Source organism: Streptopelia decaocto, assembly GCF_964273445.1.
Source record: "Streptopelia decaocto genome assembly, contig: HAP1_SCAFFOLD_339, whole genome shotgun sequence".
Lineage (NCBI taxonomy): Eukaryota > Metazoa > Chordata > Aves > Columbiformes > Columbidae > Streptopelia > Streptopelia decaocto.
In genome coordinates, this window is record NW_028116823.1 from 44,632 (window position 1) to 66,614 (window position 21,983).

Sequence of the window (21,983 nt, forward strand, 5' to 3'; positions counted from 1 at the left end):
GCGGCTCCGGGTCGGACCGAGCGGCTGCTCCCGCTCCCGGTCGCGCTCCGAGTGCGGCCGGTCCCGCCGCCCGCCCGGTCCCGGTCGCAGCCCCCCCGCCCCCGGCCCCGCCCCGGGACACCCCCCGCCCCGCCCCCGGGTCCCCCAGGGCCGCCCCCTCCAGCACCCCCCGCCCCGCCCGCGGGACCCCCCGCTTACCCGGGAGCCCCCGTTATCCCGGGACACCCCCGGGTGTCCCTGTCCCCATCTCTGTGCCCCCGTGTCCCCATCCCTGACCCCCCATGTCCATGTCCCCATCCCTGTCCCGCCGTGTCCCTCCATGTCCCTGTTGCCACCTGTGTCCCCATTCCTGTCCCCCCATGTCCCTGTCCCCATCCCTGACCCCCCTGTGTCCTGACCCCCCCGTGTCCCCGTCCCCATCCCTGACCCTGCGTGTCCCGTTCCTGTCCCCCCTCCCGCAACCTTGTCCCCATCCCAAAGGTTGGTCCCAGTCCCCCTCCCCACCAAGGAAGGACATGGGGACAGGGACGGGACACAGGAACGGGACAGACGGACAGGACACACGGACAGCACAGACGGACAGGACACACGGACGGGCAGGCGGCAGCGCGGGGGGTCCCGGCAGGACGTGGCGGCAGGTGTGGGTGTCTGCCCCCCCATCCCAATGTCCCCCAATCCCAACGTCCCCCATCCCAATGTGCCCCCAATCCCACTGTCCCCCCGTCCCAATGTCTCCCCAGTCCCAACGTGCCCCCCAAATCCCAGCGCCCCCCCCCCGTGCCCCCCCGTCCCCGCAGCGCTGGCCGCTCTCCAGCCGCGCACACTGGCCCGTTGAGGTGGACAGAGCGGCTCTGTGTGCGGGGGGGCGGGGGGGCCGCTCCATGGCCCCCCCCATCCCCCGCCCCCCCCCCCTCCAGCGGCTGCTCCAGGAGCCGCAGGTTCCACCCGCAATTGGCTGCGGGGGGGACAGAGGAGACTCCACGGTGTGCGGGGGGGTCCCTGCAATGTGGGGGGGTCCCTGCAATGTGGGGGGGTCCCCGCAATGTGGGGGGGGCCCTGTGGTGTGGGGGGGTCCCTGCAGCCCCCCCCAAACGAGCCCCAAAATGACTGAGAAGCAGCAACTTTAATCACTTAAAATCCAAAGCGACCGGGTCGTTTTTTCTTTTTTTTTTTTGGGGGGGGACGCCAAAGGTGAATAAAACCACGGGGTGGGGGGCGGGGGGGCTGTAGGACCTACAATAAAAACAAAGCCCCCCCCACGCTCCCCCCCCCCCAGCCCCCCTCCCCCCGCCCTGGGTACCTGCTGCATAGTGGGGGGGGAGGGGGTTCAAAGTGCTATCGGGTGCCTGAGTGGTGGGGGGGACATGGAGGGGGGGGGACAGGGGGTGCACCCCCCAACCCCCACTGGTTTGGGGGCTCAGGGCGCCACCCCCCCCCCAAAACAACACCCCGGGGGGGTGTGACGGGCACCGGGTGCCTGAGTGGTGGGGGGGACATGGGGGGCCCCCACCCACCCACATTGGTTTGGGGGCTCAGAGCGCTGCACCCCCCTGAAAATAACACCCCAGGGGGGGTGTGATGGGCACCGGGACTTGGGGCTATGATACAACATCCCACAGCGCGGGGGGGGGCGCATAGGGACCCCCCCAAATCCCTCGGGAGGGGGGGGGGGGGGGGCCCTGTTGCCCTCCCCCCTGTTTGGGGGCTCAGGGTGCTGCACCCCTCCCCCCCCCCAAAATAACACCCTGGGGGGGCCACCCTGGTGTGACGGGCACCAGGTGCCTGAGTGGTGGGGGGGACGTGGGGGGACATGGGGGGGACACAGGGTGCCCCCCCCAACCCACACTGGTTTGGGGGCTCAGGGCGCTGCACCCCCCCCATAATAACACCCCGGGGGGGTGTGACGGTCACCGGGACTTGGGGCTATGATACAACATCCCAGAGCGCGGGGGGCGCACAGGGACCCCCCAAATCCCTCGGTGGGGGGGGGGTGGGGGGGCCCTGTTGCCCTCCCCCCTGTTTGGGGGCTCAGGGTGCTGCACCCCCCCCCCCCCCCAAATAACACCCTGGGGGGGCCACCCTGGTGTGACGGGCACCAGGTGCCTGAGTGGTGGGGGGGACGTGGGGGGGACGTGGGGGGGACACAGGGTGGCCCCCCAACCCACACTGGTTTGGGGGCTCAGGGCGCTGCACCCCCCCCAAAATAACACCCCGGGGGGGGTGTGTGGCGGTCACCGGGACTTGGGGCTATGATACAACATCCCAGAGCGCGGGGGGCGCACAGGGACCCCCCAAATCCCTCGGGGGGGGGTGGGGGGGGTCGGGGGGCCCTGTTGCCCCCCCCCGTTTGGAGGCTCAGGAGAGCTGGTGCGGCGCCTCCAGCATCTCCATGAGGAAGGTGTCGATGGGGGTGTCCCCGATGAGCTTGAAGAAGAAGAGGTGCTCCAGGCACTTGAGGCCGATGGAGCGCAGGGCCGGCAGGCGCAGCAGCAGCTTGGCGAACCTGGGGGGCCACGGGGGGGATTGAGGGGTGTGGGGGTGGTGACCCCCCCGTGTGACCCCCCCAGACCCACCTGCCCTGCTGCTCGGGGTATTTCTGTTTGCAATAGGACTCCAGCGACGCGTAAACCTTCTCCCGCAGCAGCTCCACCTCGCCGGCGTTCGACAGCCCTTTGGCGTCTGGGGGGGGGACGCAAATTAGTACACGGCACGGGGGGGTGTTGGGATTTGGGGGGACACCGGGGTGGCGGGGGACGTTGGGATTGGGGGGGACACCAGGGGTGGGGACACGTTGGGATTGGGGGGAACACCGGGTTGGGGGGGATGTTGGGATTGGGGGGGACACTGGGATAGGGGGGACATTGGGAATGGGGGGACGTTGGGATGGGGGGGACAGCCGGGTGGGGGGGCGTTGGGATTGGGGGGGACACCGGGGTGGGGGGGGACATTAGGGTGGGACGCTGGGATAGGGGGACATTGGGATGGGGGGGGGACAGCGGTGGGGAGGGGACGTTGGGATGGGGGGGTGTTGGGATTGGAGGGGACAGTGGGGTGGGGGGGAACACTGGGATAGGGGGATGAACGGACGGGGGGGTGTTGGGACGGGGGGGCGGTGGGATTGGGGGGATGTTGGGGTGGGGGAGACAGTGGGGGGCTGGCATTGGGAATGGGGGGACGTTGGGATGGGGGGGCCTTTGGGAATGGGGGGGCATTGGGAGGGGTCTGCTGGATGCGTACCCGGGTTGAAGAGGATGATGGCGCGCAGACACCCCAGCTCCGTCTTATCCATCCGCATGTCGCGCATCTTGGAGACCAGCTCGGTCAGCACCCTGCGGGTTGGGGGGGGGCACGGGGGGGTCAGCGGGGTTCTGTGGCTGTGAGCCCCCCCCGGCTCCTGGTTGGCCCCCACCTGTCGAAAATGGCCCCCACGCCCGCGCTGTGGGCGCTGTTGCGGTGGACGTGGAGGCCGGTGGCCAAGAGGATCCCGTCCTTGACCGTGATGGAGCGGTGCGAGAAGGACGCGATCAGCAGCTCGTTCCAGCCTGGGGGGCAAAATGTGGGGGGGGGCACGCTGAGCCCCCCCCGCGCAGCCCCACGCGTCCGCCCCCCCGCGCTGTGGGGCTCACACCCCCCAAGCCAGGCTGGGGATGCCCCGAATGGCCCCGGAAACACCAACCGCTGGGGGGGAATGGGGTCAGGACCCCCCCCGGGTCCCCGATGTTCCCGAGGCCACAATGTCCCTGTGTCCCCCCAACATCCCCGTGTCCCCATGTCCCCCGATGTCCCCACGTCCCCCAACATCCCCAAGGCCCCCCAATGTCCCCGTGTCCCCTGATGTCCCCGTATCCCCCGACATCCCTGTGTCTGATGTCCCCACATCCCCTGACGTCCCCAATGTCCCCTGACGTCCCCACGTCCCCTGATGTCCCCGTGTCCCCTGACGTCCCCATGTCTCCTGACGTCCCCATATCCCCTGACGTCCCCACGTCCCCGTGTCCCCACGTCCCCCAACATCTCCGTGTGGCCTGATGTCCCCGTGTCCCTGACATCCCCATGTCTCCTGCTGTCCCCAACGTCCCCGTGTCCCCTGCTGTCCCCACGTCCCCTGCTGTCCCCAGTGTCCCCGTGTCCCCAATGTCCCCGTGTCCCCTGCCATCCCCAGTGTCCCTGTGTCCCCAATGTCCCCGTGTCCCCTGCCATCCCCAATGTCCCCGTGTCCCCTGCCGTCCCCAATGTCCCCGCGTCCCCGCTCACCCGCCCGCAGCAGGATGACTTGGTCGTCCAGGGGCAGCTGTGAGAAATGGGGGATGCGCTTGGCCCACTCCACCAGCGTGAAGAGCTGCTTGTCGGCGGCCTGGCAGATGTTGGTCACCGGGTCATTGGGCTGGGGGGGGACACATCAGCGTGGTGACCCCAGAAACCCCCGCCAACTCCTCCCAACGCCCCCCCAAACCAGCACCCACCGAGCTGCCGCCGCCGCCGCCGCCGCCCTCCACCGTTTGGTCCGACTTCTGCTCCACCGCCAGCTCGGCCTCCAGGATCTTCTCCACCGGCATCTCCTCGTTGGCGTTGGCCACCAGGTCGCCGTCGCCGTCCTTGTCCTTGCCGCGCTGGCGCTCCTCCTGCACGGCTGCAACGCGCAACGCGGCGCCGGTCAGTCATCGCACAACGTCAGGGGTGGATTGACCTCTAAGATCATCTATTGTGGAGCAGGAACACCCAGAGGAGGTGACACAGGAACTTGGAGACTCTCAGAGGAGGAGACTCCACAACCCCCCGGGCAGCTGGGAAGGGAGAGATAGAGTGAAATACAAGTGTGGAGTGTTGTATGTGGGCAGAACAGCCCCGGGGTCCAGTGTGAGTTGGGAAGGGGCTGGTGCAGCGGTGAGAAGGGACCTGGGGGGCCTGGGGACAGCAGGGGGACCATGAGCCAGCACTGGGACCTTGTGGCCAGGAAGCCAATGGGACCTGGGGGGTTAGAAGGGGGTGGTCAGAGAGGTTCTCCTGCCCCTCTGCTCTGCCCTCAAATAAAGGGTTTAGTGCAGATACTGTCAGGATAGACTTGGAAAACTCTTAGAGATATATATATATACACACATATACATATATATATAACACATGCAGCCACAGCCCCCTGAGCACGCCCCATGTCATGTGATGTGGGAAGCTAAGCAGGGTCGGGCCCGGTCAGCGCTTGGATGGGAGACCAGCTGGGAAGGGGGTGGTCAGTGGGTCAGAGAGGTTCTGCCCCTCTACTCTGCCCTTGAATAACGGGTTTGGTACAGATACTATCGGGATATACTTGGTGAACTTATATATATATATATATATGTATATATAGTATATGCAGTCACACCACCCAGAGAACACCCCATCTCGTGTGATGTGGGAAGCTAAGCAGGGTCAGCCCCGGTCGGTGCTTGGATGGGAGACCAGCTGGGTCAGAGAGGTTCTCCTGCCCCTCTGCTCTGCCCTTGAATAAAGGGTTTAGTTCAGATACTATCAGGACAGACTTAGCGAACTCATATGTATGTATATATGCAGATATATGTATATATGTATGTCTATATATATATGTCTATAGTATATGCGGCCATAGCACCCTGAGCACGCCCCATCTCGTGTGATGTGGGAAGCTAAGCAGGGTCGGCCCCGGTCAGCACTTGGATGGGAGACCAGGCGGCTCCACCTCTGGCTGTTCCTGCTCCACAGCAGCCGCTCTCGGAGGCCGATCCAACCCGCCGCCTGTGCGCCGGACCCCGGGGACCCCCCGTTACCCTCGCGCTTCATGCCGGTGGCCAGGCACTTCTGGTAGCGGCAGTACTGGCAGCGGTTGCGCTGGCGCTTGTCCACCACGCAGTCCTTGTTGTCGCGGCACGTGTAGGTCAGGTCCTTGCGGATGGTGCGCTTGAAGAAGCCCTTGCAGCCCTCGCAGCTGTACACGCCGTAGTGCTTCCCTGCGGACCACGCGGGGGCGTCAGGGGGCCAAAGGGTCCTCGGGGTGACCCAGGATGGTCCCAAAGGGTCCTTGGGGTGGCCCCAGGATGGTCCCAAAGGGTCCTCGGGGTGACCGAGGATGGTCCCAAAGGGTCCTCGGGGTGACCTCAAGATGGTCCCTCATGGTGGCCCCACAATGTTCTCAAGATGTTTTCAAAATGGGCTCAAGGTGGCCCCAAAACAGTCCCAAAGGGTCCTCGGGGTGACCTCAAGATGGTCCCAAAGGGTCCTTGGGGTGGCCCCAAGATGGTCCCAAAGGGTCCTTGGGGTGGCCCCAGGATGGTCCCAAAGGGTCCTTGGAGTGACCCCAAGATGGTCCCAAAGGGTCCTTGGGGTGGCCCCAGAATGTTCTCATGATGTTTTCAAAATGGGCTCAAGGTAGCCCCAAAACAGCCCCAAAGGGTCCTCGGGGTGGCCCCAAGATGGTCCCAAAGGGTCCTCGGAGTGGCCCCAAAATGTTCTCAAAGTGGCCCCAAAATGGTCCCAAAGGGTCCTTGGGATGACCCCCAGATGGTCCCAAAGGGTCCTCAGTGGACCCCCAGATGGTCCCAAAGGGTCCTCGGGGTGACCCCAGGATGGTCCCAAAGGGTCCTCGGGGTGACCCCAGGATGGTCCCAAAGGGTCCTCGGGGTGACCCCCAGATGGTCCCAAAGGGTCCTTGGGATGACCCCAAAATGGTCCCAAAGGGTCCTCAGTGGACCCCCAGATGGTCCCAAAGGGTCCTCGGGGTGACCCCGGGATGGTCCCAAAGGGTCCTCAGCGTGGCCCCAAAATGACCTCAAGGTGTCCCCAAGGTGACCCCACCCATGTCCCCACATACCCCCACGGTATCCCCATGTCCCCCCGTGTCCCCATGTCCCCCCATGTCCCCATGTCCCCAATGTCCCTACCCGAGGAGCGGTCCCCGCAGATGGCGCAGAGCCGTGTCTCCCCATGTCCCCATGTCTCCCCCCGTGTCCCCCCATGTCCCCAGTGTCCCCAATGTCCCTACCCGAGGAGCGGTCCCTGCAGATGGCGCACAGCCGTGTCCCCATGTCCCCCAGTGTCCCCATGTCCCCCCGTGTCCCCCATGTCCCCAGTGTCCCCAATGTCCCTACCCAAGGAGCGGTCCCTGCAGATGGCGCACAGCCGTGTCCCCATGTCCCCCAGTGTCCCCATGTCCCCCCGTGTCCCCCCATGTCCCCAGTGTCCCCAATGTCCCTACCCGAGGAGCGGTCCCCGCAGATGGCGCACAGCCGTGTCCCCCCATGTCCCCCCATGTCCCCAATGTCCCCTGTCCCTACCGGAGGAGCGGTCCCCGCAGATGGCGCACAGCCGTGTCTCCCCATGTCCCCATGTCCCCCTCCGTGTCCCCCCATGTCCCCAATGTCCCTACCCGAGGAGCGGTCCCCGCAGATGGCGCAGAGCCGCTTGCCGGAGCCGCCGTGGGGGTGACAGGGCACGGGGCGCAGCCCCAGGGGGGGCTTCACGTCGTCAGAGCTGCTGACGGGGGGGGGCAGCCCGGGGAGCGTCACCGTCGAGTTGATCTGGGGGGGCAAACCCCGCTTTGGGACCCCCCTTGTCTCCCACCCCCCGTTCCCCCACCCCACGTGATTTCTTGCCCCCTCTTCCCCTCCCATCTCCCCCTTTTCTTCCCATCCACCCCCATTTTTGGGGACCCCCCCCCTTTTCCAAACTCCCCCTTTTCCAAAGTTGTCCCCCCCTCCATTTTTGGGGACCCCCACTTTCCACCCCCCATTTTTGGTGACCCTTTTCCCCTCCCTCACTTCTGACCCTCCCCCCCCCCTTCCACACCCCCTCCCCATTTTTGGGGTCCCCCCTTTCCCCCATCCGTCCCATTTCTGAGCCCCCCTTTTCTGCATCCCCCCCATTTTTGGGCTCCCCCCCCCTTTCCACCCTTTTCCACACACACCCCCCCCCCCATTTTGGGGACCCCCCCCCCATTTTTACCCCCCCTCACCTGGGGGCTGCTGACGGGGCCGTAGGCGATGGGGGGGGTGGCGGGGAGCCCCCCCCGCCCGGGGAGCCCATGGACGAGCTGATGACGGGGAAGGGGGAGCCCAGGCCGGGGGGGGGCAGGGGGGACCCCATGGGCGCCCCCAGCAGCGGGGGGGGGGGCAGGGGGGGCGGCGGCTCCGGGGGGGGCGGGGAGGCGCTCAGGGAGGAGCTGTCGGGGCTCCGGCAGTCTGGGGGGGGGGGGCGGGGGGTCAGGGACCCCGAGTCTGGCCCCTGAGCCCCCCCGAGGCCACCCTGACCCCCCCAATCCATCCCTGACCCCCCAACCCATCCTGACCCCCCAATCCATCCTGACCCCCCCAATCCATCCCATCCCCCCAATCCATCCTGACCCCCCCAAATCCATCCTGACCCCCCCAACCCACCCTGACCCCCAAATCCATCCTGACCCCCCAATCCATCCCTGACCCCCCCAACCCATCCTGACCCCCCCAATCCATCCCTGACCCCCCCAATCCATCCTGAATCCCTCAAATGCAACCCGACCCCCCAAATCCATCCCGTTCCCCCCAATCCATCCTGACCCCCCAACCCATCCTGAATCCCCCAAATACAACCTGACCCCCCCAAATTGATCCCGGCCCCCCCAATCCATACTGACCCCTCCAATCCATCCCTGACCCTCCTAAATCCATCCTGACCCCCCCAATCTATCCTGACCCCCCCAAATCCATCCTGACTCCCCCAATCCACCCCGACCCCTGGAATCTAATCCTGACCCCCCCAATCCACCCCTGCCCCCCAAATCCATCCTGACCCCCCCAACCCATCCTGCCCCCCCAAATCCATCCCTGACCCCAAACTCACCCCCTGCCCCCCATCCCCTGCCCCCCAACACCACCCCAGGACCCCCCCAAACAACCCCAGGACCCCCAAACCCACCCCCCCCACCCCCCCAAACCCCCTTGACCCCCAGGGCCCCCCCCAGCCCACCCAGCTCAGCCCCCCCCACCCCCCCAGACCCACAACTTCCCCCCAGGGCCCCCGCAGCCCCAAAAATCACCGCAGGACCCCCCAGAAACCCCCTCAGGACCCCCCAGAAACCTCCTCAGCCCCCCCCGACCGGGCTGAGCCCCCGGCCCCCGCTGACCGCGATCGCTGTCGCCCATCCCGCGCTGCCGGCGGCTCCGGGGGCTCCGGCCTCGTCCGGTCCCGTCCGGTCCCGACCCCCCCGGGGCCGCTCCGGCCTCGTCCGGTCCCGTCCGGTCCCGACCCCCCCGGGGCCGCTCCGGCCTCGTCCGGTCCCGTCCCGTCCGACCCCCCCGGGGCCGCTCCGGCCGCCGCCGCTCCCGCCGCCCCACAACGCCCCGCGCGCCTCCCGGCGGCCCCCGCGCCGCGCCGCCCGCTGCCAAGATGGCGCCGCCGCCTTCACGTCGTCCTGGCAACGGGCGCTTCCGCCCTACTCTCTCCCTCTCCCCCGCCCCCCGCCGAGATCTCGCGAGATCTCGCGGTGCCACGTCGGGCCGGAGCCGGAGCGGGAGCGCGAGCGGAGCGCGCGGACGGTGAGACCCCCCCCGGAGCACAGAGACGCGGGCAGAGGGGCCCCCGCCCGGCCCCCCCCCCCGCCTCTATGGCCCCGCCACCCCGCCTCTATGGCCCCGCCGCCCCGTCCCCGTCTCTGTGGTGCCCCTGGGGGGCCGCTCTGCACCCTCATCCCGTTGTCTCTGTGGTGGAGCTGCTTGGCGCCGCTCTATCCCGTTAGGGCCGCTCTGTCCCCCATCTCGCCGCTCTTTGGCACCCCCAGGGGTCCCGCTCTAGGCCTTGTCTCTATGGTCTGTGTGTCACCCCCCACACCCCTTGGTAGCCACTGAGGTCTGTCTGGACCCTCATCCCTTTGTCTCTATGGTAGGGTTGGTTGGTGCCGCTCTGTCTTCTCATTAGCTTTATGGTATGGCCCATTACGGCCGCTCTAGACCCCCGTCATGCCACTCTATGGCACCCCGGGGGTCCCACTCTAGGCCCTGTCTCTATGGTCATGTCCATCCCCCCCACTGGTGCTCGTCTGGACCCTCATCCATTCATCTCTATGGTCGGGTTGATTAGCACCACTCTATCCCCTCTCTAACTCCATGGTAGTGCCGCTCTGTCCCCCGCCTCACCGCTCTATGGCGCACCCGGGGTCCCTCTAGGCGCTGTCTCTATGGCTGTGTCCCCACCGTGGCCGCTCTGGCCCCTCATCCCCCGTCTTTATGGCAGGAGGCCGGGGCCATGGCGGCCGCCGGGACACGCGGAGTCGCCGTCACCGTCGCCATCGCCGCGCTGGCCCTGGGGCTGCTGCCGGGACGCGGCGCCGCGCACGAGGACCCGCACCACGGGCACGAGGATCTGCATTATGGGCACGGCCACTCGCACGAGGATCCGCACCGTGGGCACGAGGACCCGCACTATGGGCACAGCCACTTGCACGAGGATCTGCACCGTGGACATGGGCACTCGCACGAGGGGCTCTACCATGGCCACTCGCACGAGGACCCGCACCACGGCCACTCGCACGAGGGGCTCTACCATGGTCATGGCCACTCGCACGACGGGCTCTACCACGGACACGGCCACTCGCACGAGGATCTGCACCATGGCCACTCGCACAAGGACCCGCACCATGGGCACTCGCGCGAGGGGCTCTACCATGGTCATGAGCACTCACACGAGGGGCTCTACCATGGGCACAGCCACTCGCATGAGGACCCGCACCATGGTCATGGCCACTCGCACGAGGACCCGCACCACAGGCACGGCCACTCGCACGAGGAGCCGCGGCGGGACTCGCTGACGCTGTGGCTGCAGGTGGGTGTCCCCTCCCGTCCCCTCCCGTCCCCTCCTGTCCCCACACCTGGGGACACCGGGGTGTTGGTGGCCCCGGCGTGTGGGTGCTGGAGACTTTGTGTGGGTGCTGGTGACCCTATTGTGTGGGTGCTGTTGTGTGGGTGCTGGAGCCCCCGTTGCATGGGTGCCAGTTCCATTGTGTGGGTGCCAGTTCCATTGTGTGGGTGCCAGTTCCATTGTGTGGGTGCCGGTTCCATAGTGTAGGTGCTGGTGTCCCCATAGTGTGGGTGCTGGAGCCCCATAGTGTGGGTGCTGGAGCCCCATAGTGTGGGTGCCGGTGCCATTGTGTGGGTGTTGGTGACCCCATTGTGTGTGTGCCAGTGCTGTTGTGTGTGATGCCGGAGCCGGTTCCGTTGTGTGTGCCGGAGCCGGTTCCGGTTCTGCTTGCAGGTGCCAGAGCTGGTTCGGTTGCAGCCGGTTCTGGTGTGTGTGTGCTGGTTCCGGAGCCAATTCCAGTGCAGGTGCTGGAGCCAGTTCTGGGGTGTGTGTGTGCTGGTTCCGGAGCCGTTTCAATTGTGGGTGCTGGAGCCAGTTCTGGCGTGTGTGTGCCGGTTCCGGAGCCGGCTCCGGTGCGGGTGCTGGAGCCGGTTCTGGAGTGGGTGCAATGTGCTGGTTCCGGAGCCGGTTCCGGAGCCGGTTCCGGAGCCGGTTCTGGAGCGGGCGCCGGTTCCGGGGTGGGTGCCGGTTCCGGAGCCGGTTCCGGAGCGGGCGCCGAGCCGGCTCCGTTGCCGCCGCAGACGCTGTCGGCCACGCTGCTGGTGAGCGCCGCGCCGCTGCTGCTGCTGCCGCTGGTGCCGCTGGAGCCCGGCGCCCCCCGGCACCGGCAGCGCCTGCGCCTGCTGCTCAGCTTCGCCGCGGGGGGGCTGCTGGGGGACGCCTTCCTGCACCTCATCCCGCACGCCATCGGTACGGCACCCCCCGCACCCACTGAGACCCCCCGGCACCCACTGACACCCCCTGAGACCCACTGACACCCACTGAGACCCCCCGGCACCCACTGAGACCCCCTGAGACCCACTGAGACCCACTGAGACCCCCCGGCACCCCCTGTCACCCATTGAGACCTCCCGTCACCCACTGACACCTCCTGAGACCCCCTGACACCTCCTGTCACCTCCTGTTACCCGTCAACCCCTGGCACCCCCTGCCACCCCCTGACACCCTCTGAGACCTCCCGTGACCTCCGTCACCCACTGAGACCCCCTGTCACCCCCTGTCACCTCCTGTCACCCCCTGTCACCTCCTGAGACCCCCTGACACCTCCTGTCACCTCCTGTTACCTGTCAACCCCTGGCACCCCCTGACACCCCCTGTCACCCCCTGTCACCTCCTGAGATCCCCTGACACCCACTGTCACCTCCTGTCACCCACCAGGTCCCCTTGCTGTCCCAGGGACACACACAGTGACACCCCCATGTCTCTCTGTCCCCTCCCACCCTGGGGACACAGTGACACCCCCATGTCCCTGTGTCCCCTCCTTGGGGACACGGTGACGCCCCCATGTCCCTCTGTCCCCTCCCACCCTGGGGACACAGTGAAACCCCCATGTCCCTCTGTCCCCTCCCACCCTGGTGACACAGTGACACCCTCATGTCCCTGTGTCCCCTCCTTGGGGACACTGTGACACCCCCATGTCCCTGTGTCCCCTCTTTGAGGATACGGTGCCACCCCCGTGTCCCTGTGTCCCCTCCTTGGGGACACTGTGACACCCCCATGTCCCTGTGTCCCCACCCTGGGGACACGGTGCCACCCCGTGTCCCTGTGTCCCCTCCTTGGGGACACGGTGCCACCCCGTGCCCCCCTTGCTGTCCCCACAGCCCCCCACGCGCATCACGCGGACGCCGACCCCGGTGGCCCCGGTGACCCCGGTGGCCACGGTGGCCACGGCCACTCGCACGGTAGGACACGCGGCGGGAGGGGGGGGTCGTGTCACCTTGGGGACACCGCGGGGGGGTCGCGTCACCCTCAGCGTCCCCCGTGTCCCCCAGGGGCGCAGCACGGGCACATGGTGGCCGTGGGGACGTGGGTGCTGGCCGGGATCGTCACCTTCCTGGTGCTGGAGACGCTGGTGCGACACGTGCGCGGCGGCCACGGCCACGGCCACGGCCACGGGGACGGTCACGGTAGGTGACACCCGCCGGGGGGGCGCTGACACCAACCCCCGCTGTCATTGTCACCCTGTTGTTGTCACCCCGCAGGGGCCAAGGCCAAGAGCAGCTCGAGCGAGGGGGACGAGGAGCCGGACGGGACGGTCCCCAAGGGCCACCACAAGGGCCACCACAAGGGCCACCACAAGGGCCACCGCGGGAAGAGCGGGGACGGGGGCGAGGACGCGGGTACGGGGGGACGGGGACACTTTGGGGGACATGGGGACACTGGGGGGGACACAGGGACATGGGGGGACACAGGGACATTGGGGGATGGGGACACTGGGGGGGACACAGGGTCATTGGGGGGGATGGGGACACTGGTGGGGACATGGGGGGATGGGGACATTGGGGGGGATATGGGGGGGTGGGGACACTGGGGGGATGGGGACACCAGGGGGTGGGGACACCAGGGGGTCCCCGATGTCCCCGTGTCCCCAGGCGTGGGGACACAGGATCCTGTTGGGGACATGGGGACGCTGGGGGGGACATGGGGACACCGGGCGGGCCCTGATGTCCCCATGTCCCCGTGTCCCCAGGCATGGGGGTGTCCGGGTACCTGAACCTGGGGGTGGGGACACCGGGGGGTCCCTGATGTCCCCGTGTCCCCAGGCATGGGCGTGTCCGGGTACCTGAACCTGGGGGTGGGGACACTGGGGGTCCCTGATGTCCCCGTGTCCCCGTGTCCCCAGGCATGGGGGTGTCCGGGTACCTGAACCTGGGGGTGGGGACACCGGGGGGTCCCTGATGTCCCCGTGTCCCCGTGTCCCCAGGCATGGGGGTGTCCGGGTACCTGAACCTGGGGGTGGGGACACCGGGGGGTCCCTGATGTCCCCGTGTCCCCGTGTCCCCAGGCATGGGGGTGTCCGGGTACCTGAACCTGGGGGTGGGACACCGGGGGTCCCTGATGTCCCCGTGTCCCCAGGCATGGGGGTGTCCGGGTACCTGAACCTGGGGGTGGGGACACCGGGGGGTCCCTGATGTCCCCGTGTCCCCAGGCATGGGGGTGTCCGGGTACCTGAACCTGGGGGTGGGACACCGGGGGGTCCCTGATGTCCCCGTGTCCCCGTGTCCCCAGGCATGGGGGTGTCCGGGTACCTGAACCTGGTGGCCGACGTGGCGCACAACTTCACGGACGGCTTGGCCATCGGCGCCTCCTTCCTGGGGGGGGCGGCGCTGGGGACGGTGACCACGGTGACGGTTCTGCTGCACGAGCTGCCGCACGAGCTCGGGGACTTCGCCATCCTGGTGCAGGCGGGCTGCAGCCGCAGCCAGGTCAGGACGCGGCCCCGTGTCACCTGTCCCCATGTCACCATGTCCCCGTGTCACCTGTCCCCATGTCACTGCATCCCCAGGGTCCCCATGTCTGTGAGTCACCCTGTCCCCATTTCACCCTGTCCCCAAGTCACCCATCCCCATGTCGCTGTGTCCCCGTGTCACCATGTCCCCGTGTCACCGTGTCACCGTGTCCCCATGTCACCATGTCCCCAGGTCACCGTGTCCCCATGTCAGCTGTTCCCGTGTCACCATGTCCCCATTTCACCCTCTCCCCATGTCACCTGTCCCCATGTCCCCAGGGTCCCCTGTCACCTGTCCCCAACCATGGCCCCAGCCATGTTCTCAACTGTGTCCCCCTGTCCCCCCATGTCCCCAGCCACGTCCCCATGTCCCCATGTCCCCAGCCATGTCCCCTGTTCCCGCCATGTCCCCAACTGTGTCCCCCTGTCCCCTCCATGTCCCCAGCCACGTCCCCATGTCCCCAACCACATCCCAAACCATGTTCCCAACTGTGTCCCCCTGTCCCCCCCATGTCCCCAGCCACGTCCCCATGTCCCCAACCATGTCCCCAGCCATGTCCCCGCCATGTCCCCAGCTGTGTCCCCCTGTCCCCAGCCATGTCCCCTCCATGTCCCCAGCCATGTCCCCTCCATGTCCCCAGCTGTGTCCCCATGTCCCCAACTGTGTCCCCCCCGTGTCCCCAGCCGTGTCCCCGCCATGTCCCCAACCATGTCCCCCCCTGTCCCCAGCCGTGTCCCTGTGTCCCAACCGTGTCCCCGTGTCCCCAGCCGTGTCCCCCCCATGTCCCCAACCGTGTCCCCATGTCCCCAGCCGTGTCCCCATGTCCCAACCTTGTCCCCCCGTGTCCCCAGCCGTGTCCCATGTCCCAACCTTGTCCCCCCCCGTCCCCAGCCGTGTCCCCTGTCCCGACCGCGTCCCGTGTCCCGCTGCAGGCGCTGCGTCTGCAGCTGCTGACGGCGCTGGGCGCGCTGGCCGGGGCCGCCTGCTCGCTGCTGGCCGAGGGGGGCGCGGGGGCGCCCGGGGGGGTCCTGCCCTTCACCGCCGGCGGCTTCATCTACCTGGGCACGGTGACGGTGCTGCCGGAGCTGCTGCGGGACGCGCGCCCGCCGCAGGCGCTGGCCCAGCTGCTGGCGCTGCTGGCCGGGGTGGCCATGATGGCGGCCATCGCGCACTGCGAGTGACGCCCGTGGGACACCCCCGTGGGGACACCCCCCCCTCCGTGGGGACACCCCCCGCCACAGGGGACACGTCTCCTCGGGGGGGACACCATGTACGGGGGGGTTTGGTCATTGGGGCCTTGGTGGCCGTGATGGCGGCCATTGCCCACTGTGGGTGACACCCCGTCAAAGGGGACACCCCATCCGTGGGGACACCCCCCTCCGTGGGGTCACCCCCCCCTCCGTGGGGACACCCCCTGTCAAAGGGGACACGTCTCCTCGGGGGGGACACCATGTACGGGGGGGTTTGGTCATTGGGGCCTTGGTGGCCATCATGGTGGCCATTGCCCACTATGGGTGACACCCCGTCAAAGGGGACACCCCATCCGTGGGGACACCCCCCCCATGGGGACACCCCCCCATGGGGACACCCCCGTGGGGACAACCCCTGTCAAAGGGGACACGTCTCCTCGGGGGGTGACACCATGTACAGGGGGATTTGGTCATTGGGGCCTTGGTGGCCATGATGGCGGCCATTGCCCACTATGGGTGACACCCCCTCCGTGGGGTCACCCCCCGCTCTGTGGGGACACCCCCTGCCACAGGGGACATGTCTTCTCAGAGGGGGACACCATGTACGGGGGGGTGACACCATGTACAGGGGGCTGACACCATGTTTTGGGGGGTTTGGTCCTTGGGGACTTGGTGGCCATGATGGCGACCATCGCCCACTATGGGTGACACCCCTTCCATGGGGACACCCCCAGCCAAAGGGGACACCCCCCCTCTGTGGGGACACATCCCATCAAGGGGGACACGTCTCCTTTGGGGGGACACCATGTACGGGGGGGTTTGGTCATTGGGGCCTTGGTGGCCATGATGGCAGCCATCGCCCACTATGGGTGACACCCCCTCCATGGGGACACACCCCCCTCTTGGGGTCACACACCTCATTTGGGGGGGGTGCCATCACATTTCAGGGTTGACATCACATTTCGGAGGGGGGTGACATCACATTTCGGGGGGTGACCCCACGTTTTGGGGACATTTGGGAGCCAGTGGCCATGATGGTGCCATCGCCCACTACGAGTGACCCCCCCCCTTTTTTGAGGGGGGACACACCTCGTCTTGGGGGTCACACTCCATTTTGGGGGCTGACAGTCCATTTTGGGGGGGGACACCCCTGGTTTTTGGGGGGACACCCTGATTTTGGGGGGTTGGGTGCTCAGGGGGGCCACGTTTAACTGGGCCTCACCGGGGCGTCCCCCAGTTTTGGGTGTTTGGGACCAAGGGGGTGACATGGGGGGACCCAGGTGTCTGGGGGGGTCACCTGTTGTGGGGTGTCAGGGTGGTTTTTTATAATAACTGTAATGGATTGTGGATTTGATTAATTAAAGAATAAATGAGATGAACCAATGAGGCGCTGGGGAGACCCCGCGTCTGGGCTGGGGTGTCACCTGTTGCTAGGCAGATTTGGGGTCTGGTTTTGGGTTGGTTTTCATTTTAATGACTTGTGGGTTTGATTAATTAAAGAATAAATGAGATGGAGCTGAGGGGACCCAGGTGACCGGGGACCGGGGGAGGACCCAGAGCTCCCAGTTCCATGGAGGGACCCAGGCGTCCGGGTGGGTCGTCACCTGTTGCCGGGCAGATTTGGGGGTGTTAGGGGTTATTTTAACGACTGTAGGGAATTACGGTTTTGATTAATTAATTAAAGAATAAATTAGACGAGGCCCTGAGAGGGCCGAGGGGTCCCCAGCCCCACGCGGGGACCCAAAACCCACGGAAATCAGCGAAAAACCGCTCCTCGGAGGACCGACCACAGAGCGGGGTGGGGGGTAGAGCGGCCGCGCGGCGTTGCCCTTCCCCGCCGGCGCCTCGCTGGTCGCTTCCGGGTTCGCCATGGGCTCCGGCGGGCGCCTCCGCGGGGCGCTCGCGCTGGTGACAGGTGGTGACGTGGGGGGGACACGGGGCGTCACGTGACGGGGGGACAGACCCCGCGGGGGGGGCGGGGGGGACACGGGCCCCAATTGGGGAGGACGGACCCCACGGGTGACATTGGGGGGGTCACAGCCCCCGCGGGTGACACTGGGGGGGGCTGGGACAGTCTCAGTGACACTCGGGACACGGGACAGACCCCACGGGTGACATGGGGAGGGACACAGACCCCAGGGGTGGCACTTGGGGGGGGGTCACAGACCCACGGGTGACACTGGGCGGGGGGGTCGGGGGTCACAGACCCCCACGAGCAGCACTTTTGGGGGGGGGTGGGGGGTGGCAAACCCCACGGGTGACGTTGGGGGGGGGTGTGACGGTCCCTGTGACACCTGGGACAGGTGACCCCCCCCCCCCCCCTCCCCCCGGTGACCCCCCGGTGACCCGCAGGGGGGGGCGGGGGCATCGGGCGCGCCGTGTGCGCGCGCCTGGCCCGCGAGGGGGCGCGCGTGGCCGTGGCCGATCGCGCCGAGGGGGGGGCGGGGGACACGGCGCGCGGGCTGCGGCCCCTCCCCCCGCGGGCCCCCCCCACGCGGCCTTCGCCGTGGACGTGACCTCGGGCACCAGCGTCACCCGCCTGCTGGAGCAGGTCCAGGTAACACCCCCTGGGGACACCCCCTGGGACACCCCCTGGGGACACCCCCCGGGACACCCCTGGGGACACCCCCTGGGACACCCCCTGGGACACCCCCCGGGACACCCCCTGGGGACACCCCCCTGGGGACACCCCTGGGGACACCCCCTGGGACACCCCCTGGGACACCCCCCGGGACACCCCCTGGGACATCCCCCTGGGGACACCCCCCGGGACACCCCCTGGGGACACCCCATTGGGACACCCCCACCCGGGGACACCCCATTGGGACACCCCCTGGGACACAGGTGACCCCCCTTCCCCCCCCCCAGGAGCACTTTGGGGACCCCCCCGGGGTCCTCGTGTCCTGCGCGGGGGTGACAAGGGACGAGTTCCTGCTGCGGCTGGGGGAGGGGCCCTGGCAGGAGGTGCTGGGGGTCAACCTGACGGTAACGGGGACATTGGGGACAAGGGGACATGGGGGGACATGGGGACAGGAGGGGGGGATCTGGGGACATGGGGGATGTGGGGACATTGGGGACAAGGGGACATGGGGGGACATGGGGACAGGAGGGGGGGATCTGGGGACATGGGGGATGTGGGGACATTGGGGACAAGGGGACATGGGGGGACATGGGGACAGGAGGGGGGACAAGGGGACATTGGGGACAAGGGGACATGGGGGGACATGGGGACAGGAAGGGGGGGATCTGGGGACATGGGGGATGTGGGGACGAGGGGACATGAGGGGGATATGGAGACACGGAGAGACATGGGGACATTGGGGGGTCGTGGGGACAGGGGGGACATTGGGGATGTGGGGACAGGGTGGGGATATGGGGGGACATTAAGGGACATTGGGTGACATCGGGGGGACAGGGGTACATGGGGGGATATGGGGACATTGCGGGCATGAGGGATTTGGGGACATTGGGGAGCACATGGAGGGGACATTGGGGATATGGGGACATGGGGGGACGTGGGGACATCAGGGGGACCAGAGGGACATCATAGGGACATGGAGGGGGACACAGAGCCACTTGTGTCCCGCAGGGGACGTTCCTGGTGACACAAGCGGTGGCCCGAGCTCTGGTGGCCGCGGGCGCCCCCGGCGGCTCCATCATCCACGTGGGCAGCGTGGTGGGCAAGGTGGGTGACGGGGACGTGGGGACATGGGGATAGGGGACAGGGACACGGACACGAGGGGACAGGGACATGGTGGGTGATGGGGACACAGTGGGTGACAGGGACATGGGGACAGGGGACACGGTGGGTGACAAGGGGACGTGGGGACCTGCCCCTCTCCCCCCGTGTCCCCCTTGTCACCCCATGTCCCCCTTGTCCCCCTTGTCACCCCACATTCCTCTTATCGCCTCCGTGTCTGTCATGTCACCCTTATCCCCTGTGTCCCCCTTGTCACCCCCATGACCCCCTTGTCACCCCCATGTCACCCCCATGTCCCCTGTGTCACCCCCATGTCCCCGTGTCCCCCGTGTCACCCCGTGTCCCCCGTGTCCCCCGTGTCCCAGGTGGGGAACCTGGGCCAGGTTCACTACGCGGCGTCCAAGGCCGGAGTGACGGGACTGACCCGCAGCTGCGCCAAGGAGCTGGCCAGGTGGGGACATGGGGACACCTGGGGACACGGAGCTGGCCAGGTGGGGACGGGGACACGGGGACAGGGGACACGGGGACACCTGGGGACACAGAGCTGGCCAGGTGGGGACAGGGACACGGGGACAGGGGACACGGGGACACCTGGGGACACAGAGCTGGCCAGGTGGGGACAGGGACACGGGGACAGGGGACACACGGGGACACAGTGGGACATGGGGACACCTGGGGACACGGAGCTGGCCAGGTGGGGACGGGGACATGGGGACAGGGGACACACGGGGACACAGTGGGACATGGGGACACCTGGGGACACGGAGCTGGCCAGGTGGGGACGGGGACATGGGGACAGGGGACACACGGGGACACAGTGGGACATGGGACACATGGGGACACGGGGACACCTGGGGACACCTGGGGACATGGGGACACCTGGGGACATGGGGACACCTGGGGACACCTGGGGACATGGGGACACCTGGGGACACAGCGGGGACATGGGGGTACCTGGGGATACACGGGGACACCTGGGGACACGGGGGGGACACGGGGACACGGGGGGGACGCTCAGGCCCCCTGTCACCCCCCAGGTTCGGGATCCGCTGCAACGTGGTGCTGCCCGGGTTCATTGTCACCCCCATGACCGACAAAGTGCCACCAAAAGTGCTGCAGAAGGTGACAGGGGGTGACCTGGGGACATGGGGGGGAGCATGGGGACTCTTGGGGTCATGAGGTCATGGGAGGACATGGGGACACGGGAGGACAGGGCTGTGGGGGGACATGGGGACACTTGGGGACATGGGGACACGGGAGGACAGGGCCATGGGGGGTGACGTGGGGACATGGGAGGAGACACGGGGACACTTGGGGACATGAGGTCATGGGGGGGACATGGGGACACGGGAGGACAGGGCCATGGGGGGTGATATGGGGACACTTGGGGACACGGGGTCCTCATGGGGATGAGGATATGGGGACAGTGGGGAGGGGACAGGGACACATGGGGGACATTATGGGGGGGTGGGGACAATGAGGTTCTGGTGAAGGTAATGGGGGGTGACATGGGGAGGGGACACTTGGGGACACCGCGCTGGCTCAGTTTGCAGGGCTGGTGCCGCTGGGACGTCTCGGGGACCCCGAGGGTGAGTTGGGGACACGGTGGGGGGGAAGGGGACGTGAGGGGACACTTGGGGACACGCGTGTCCCCGTGTCCCCCCAGACGTGGCCGATGTCATCGCGTTCCTGGCGTCCCCCGAGAGCAGCTACATCACGGGGGCCAGTGTGGAGGTGACAGGTGGGGACACCACGTCACCCCCTGGCCCCGGCCCCCCCACGGGTGTCACCCCCCCAGTGTCCCCGTCCCACCCCACCGGTGTCACCCCCCTGGTGTCCCTGTCCCCCTGGGTCCCCATCACCCCCACAATGTCCCCCCATGTCTCTGTCCCCTCTGTGTCCCCATCCCCTGTGTCCTCACCCCCCCAAGTGTCCCCCCATGCCCCCGTGGCCCCCCATGTCCCTCCATTTCCCTGTGTCCCCACTATGTCCCCCCATGTCCCCGTGTCCCCCCATGTCCCCTCATGTCCCCACCATCTCTCTCCTTTCAGGGGGTCTCTTCATGTGACGGATCTGGCCCCGCCCCCACCCCGTGTCACCCCCCCCCCAAATAAACGGGGTGAAGCCCCTCCCCCACCCGCCGCTGCCTCTGCGCCCCCGAACTCCTGGGTCCCCCCCCGAACTCCTGGGTCCCTCCCGAACTCCTGGGTCCCCTGCCTCAGTTTCCTCCCCCCGAGCGGGGGGCCGGGAGGGGGAGGGGCTGTGGGGGGGGGCGCGGGGACAATGCGGGGGGGGGAGGGGCGGGGGGTGGGGGCGGGGCCGCGAGATGCCGCCCATTCATGTCCCGTCACTCGGGGCAACCGGGGTCCCGGGTGGGGGAGGGGAGGGGGGGCCCGCGCTGGGTGGCCCCCACGGGGGGGGGAGAAGGGGGGGGCGGCCCCGCTTTGTGTCCTCCCCTCCCCCCCCCGCCATTCCGGCCCCGGGGCAGCGGCAGCGGCGGGAGCGGCCGGACACGGGGGTAGCGGCGGCGAACGGGCGGGGGGGCGGGGGGGGCACCGGGGCGGGGGCGGGGGGGTCCCCGTTGGGTCCCCGAATCCCCGGAGCCGCTTCCCCGAATCCCCCCCCCCCGCTCCCGGTGGGTCCCGACCCCTCCCGGTGGGTCCCGGACCCCCCCGCGGTTGGTTCCGACACCTCCCGGTGGGTTCCGGACCCCCCCGCCGTGGGTCCCGACGCCTCCCGGTGGGTCCCGACCCGGTCCCGGTGGGTCCCGGACCCCCCCGCGGTTGGTTCCGACACCTCCCGGTGGGTTCC

General features: G+C 67.9%; 3 protein-coding genes across 4 annotated transcripts; 2 read left to right on the forward strand and 1 right to left on the reverse strand.

Moving 5' to 3' along the window:
* Window positions 1–2,209: 2,209 nt before the first annotated feature.
* RXRB (retinoid X receptor beta) lies at window positions 2,210–9,269 on the reverse strand. The gene is given in 11 exon segments (XM_082076753.1): window positions 2,210–2,503; window positions 2,574–2,679; window positions 3,238–3,329; window positions 3,410–3,542; window positions 4,255–4,384; window positions 4,464–4,630; window positions 5,778–5,957; window positions 7,373–7,523; window positions 7,958–8,008; window positions 8,011–8,183; window positions 9,104–9,269. Coding segments are annotated over 11 exon segments (1,350 nt in total). The 5' UTR covers window positions 9,123–9,269; the 3' UTR covers window positions 2,210–2,355.
* Window positions 9,270–9,464: 195 nt separating this feature from the next.
* Window positions 9,465–15,470, forward strand: SLC39A7 (solute carrier family 39 member 7; the record flags this gene model as incomplete). Of its 2 annotated transcripts, XM_082076747.1 has the most annotated exons (9): window positions 9,465–9,515; window positions 10,210–10,307; window positions 10,383–10,797; window positions 11,574–11,742; window positions 12,654–12,734; window positions 12,825–12,959; window positions 13,035–13,172; window positions 14,062–14,258; window positions 15,215–15,470. In XM_082076747.1, the coding sequence occupies 8 exons, from the start codon at window positions 10,222–10,224 to the stop codon at window positions 15,461–15,463; spliced, it is 1,470 nt and encodes a 489-aa protein (XP_081932873.1). In that variant the 3' UTR covers window positions 15,464–15,470. The 2 variants fall into 2 exon arrangements, with proteins under 2 accessions (XP_081932873.1, XP_081932872.1); XM_082076746.1 differs by lacking the exon at window positions 9,465–9,515 and having other exon boundaries at window positions 10,222–10,797.
* A 1,871-nt stretch (window positions 15,471–17,341) lies between these two features.
* On the forward strand, window positions 17,342–21,310 carry HSD17B8 (hydroxysteroid 17-beta dehydrogenase 8; the record flags this gene model as incomplete). Its single annotated transcript, XM_082076748.1, is given in 10 exon segments — window positions 17,342–17,387; window positions 17,825–17,895; window positions 17,898–18,029; window positions 18,341–18,457; window positions 19,062–19,157; window positions 19,538–19,623; window positions 20,210–20,294; window positions 20,719–20,761; window positions 20,839–20,913; window positions 21,224–21,310. Coding segments are annotated over 10 exon segments (768 nt in total). The 3' UTR covers window positions 21,241–21,310.
* Between the last annotated feature and the right edge of the window lie 673 nt (window positions 21,311–21,983).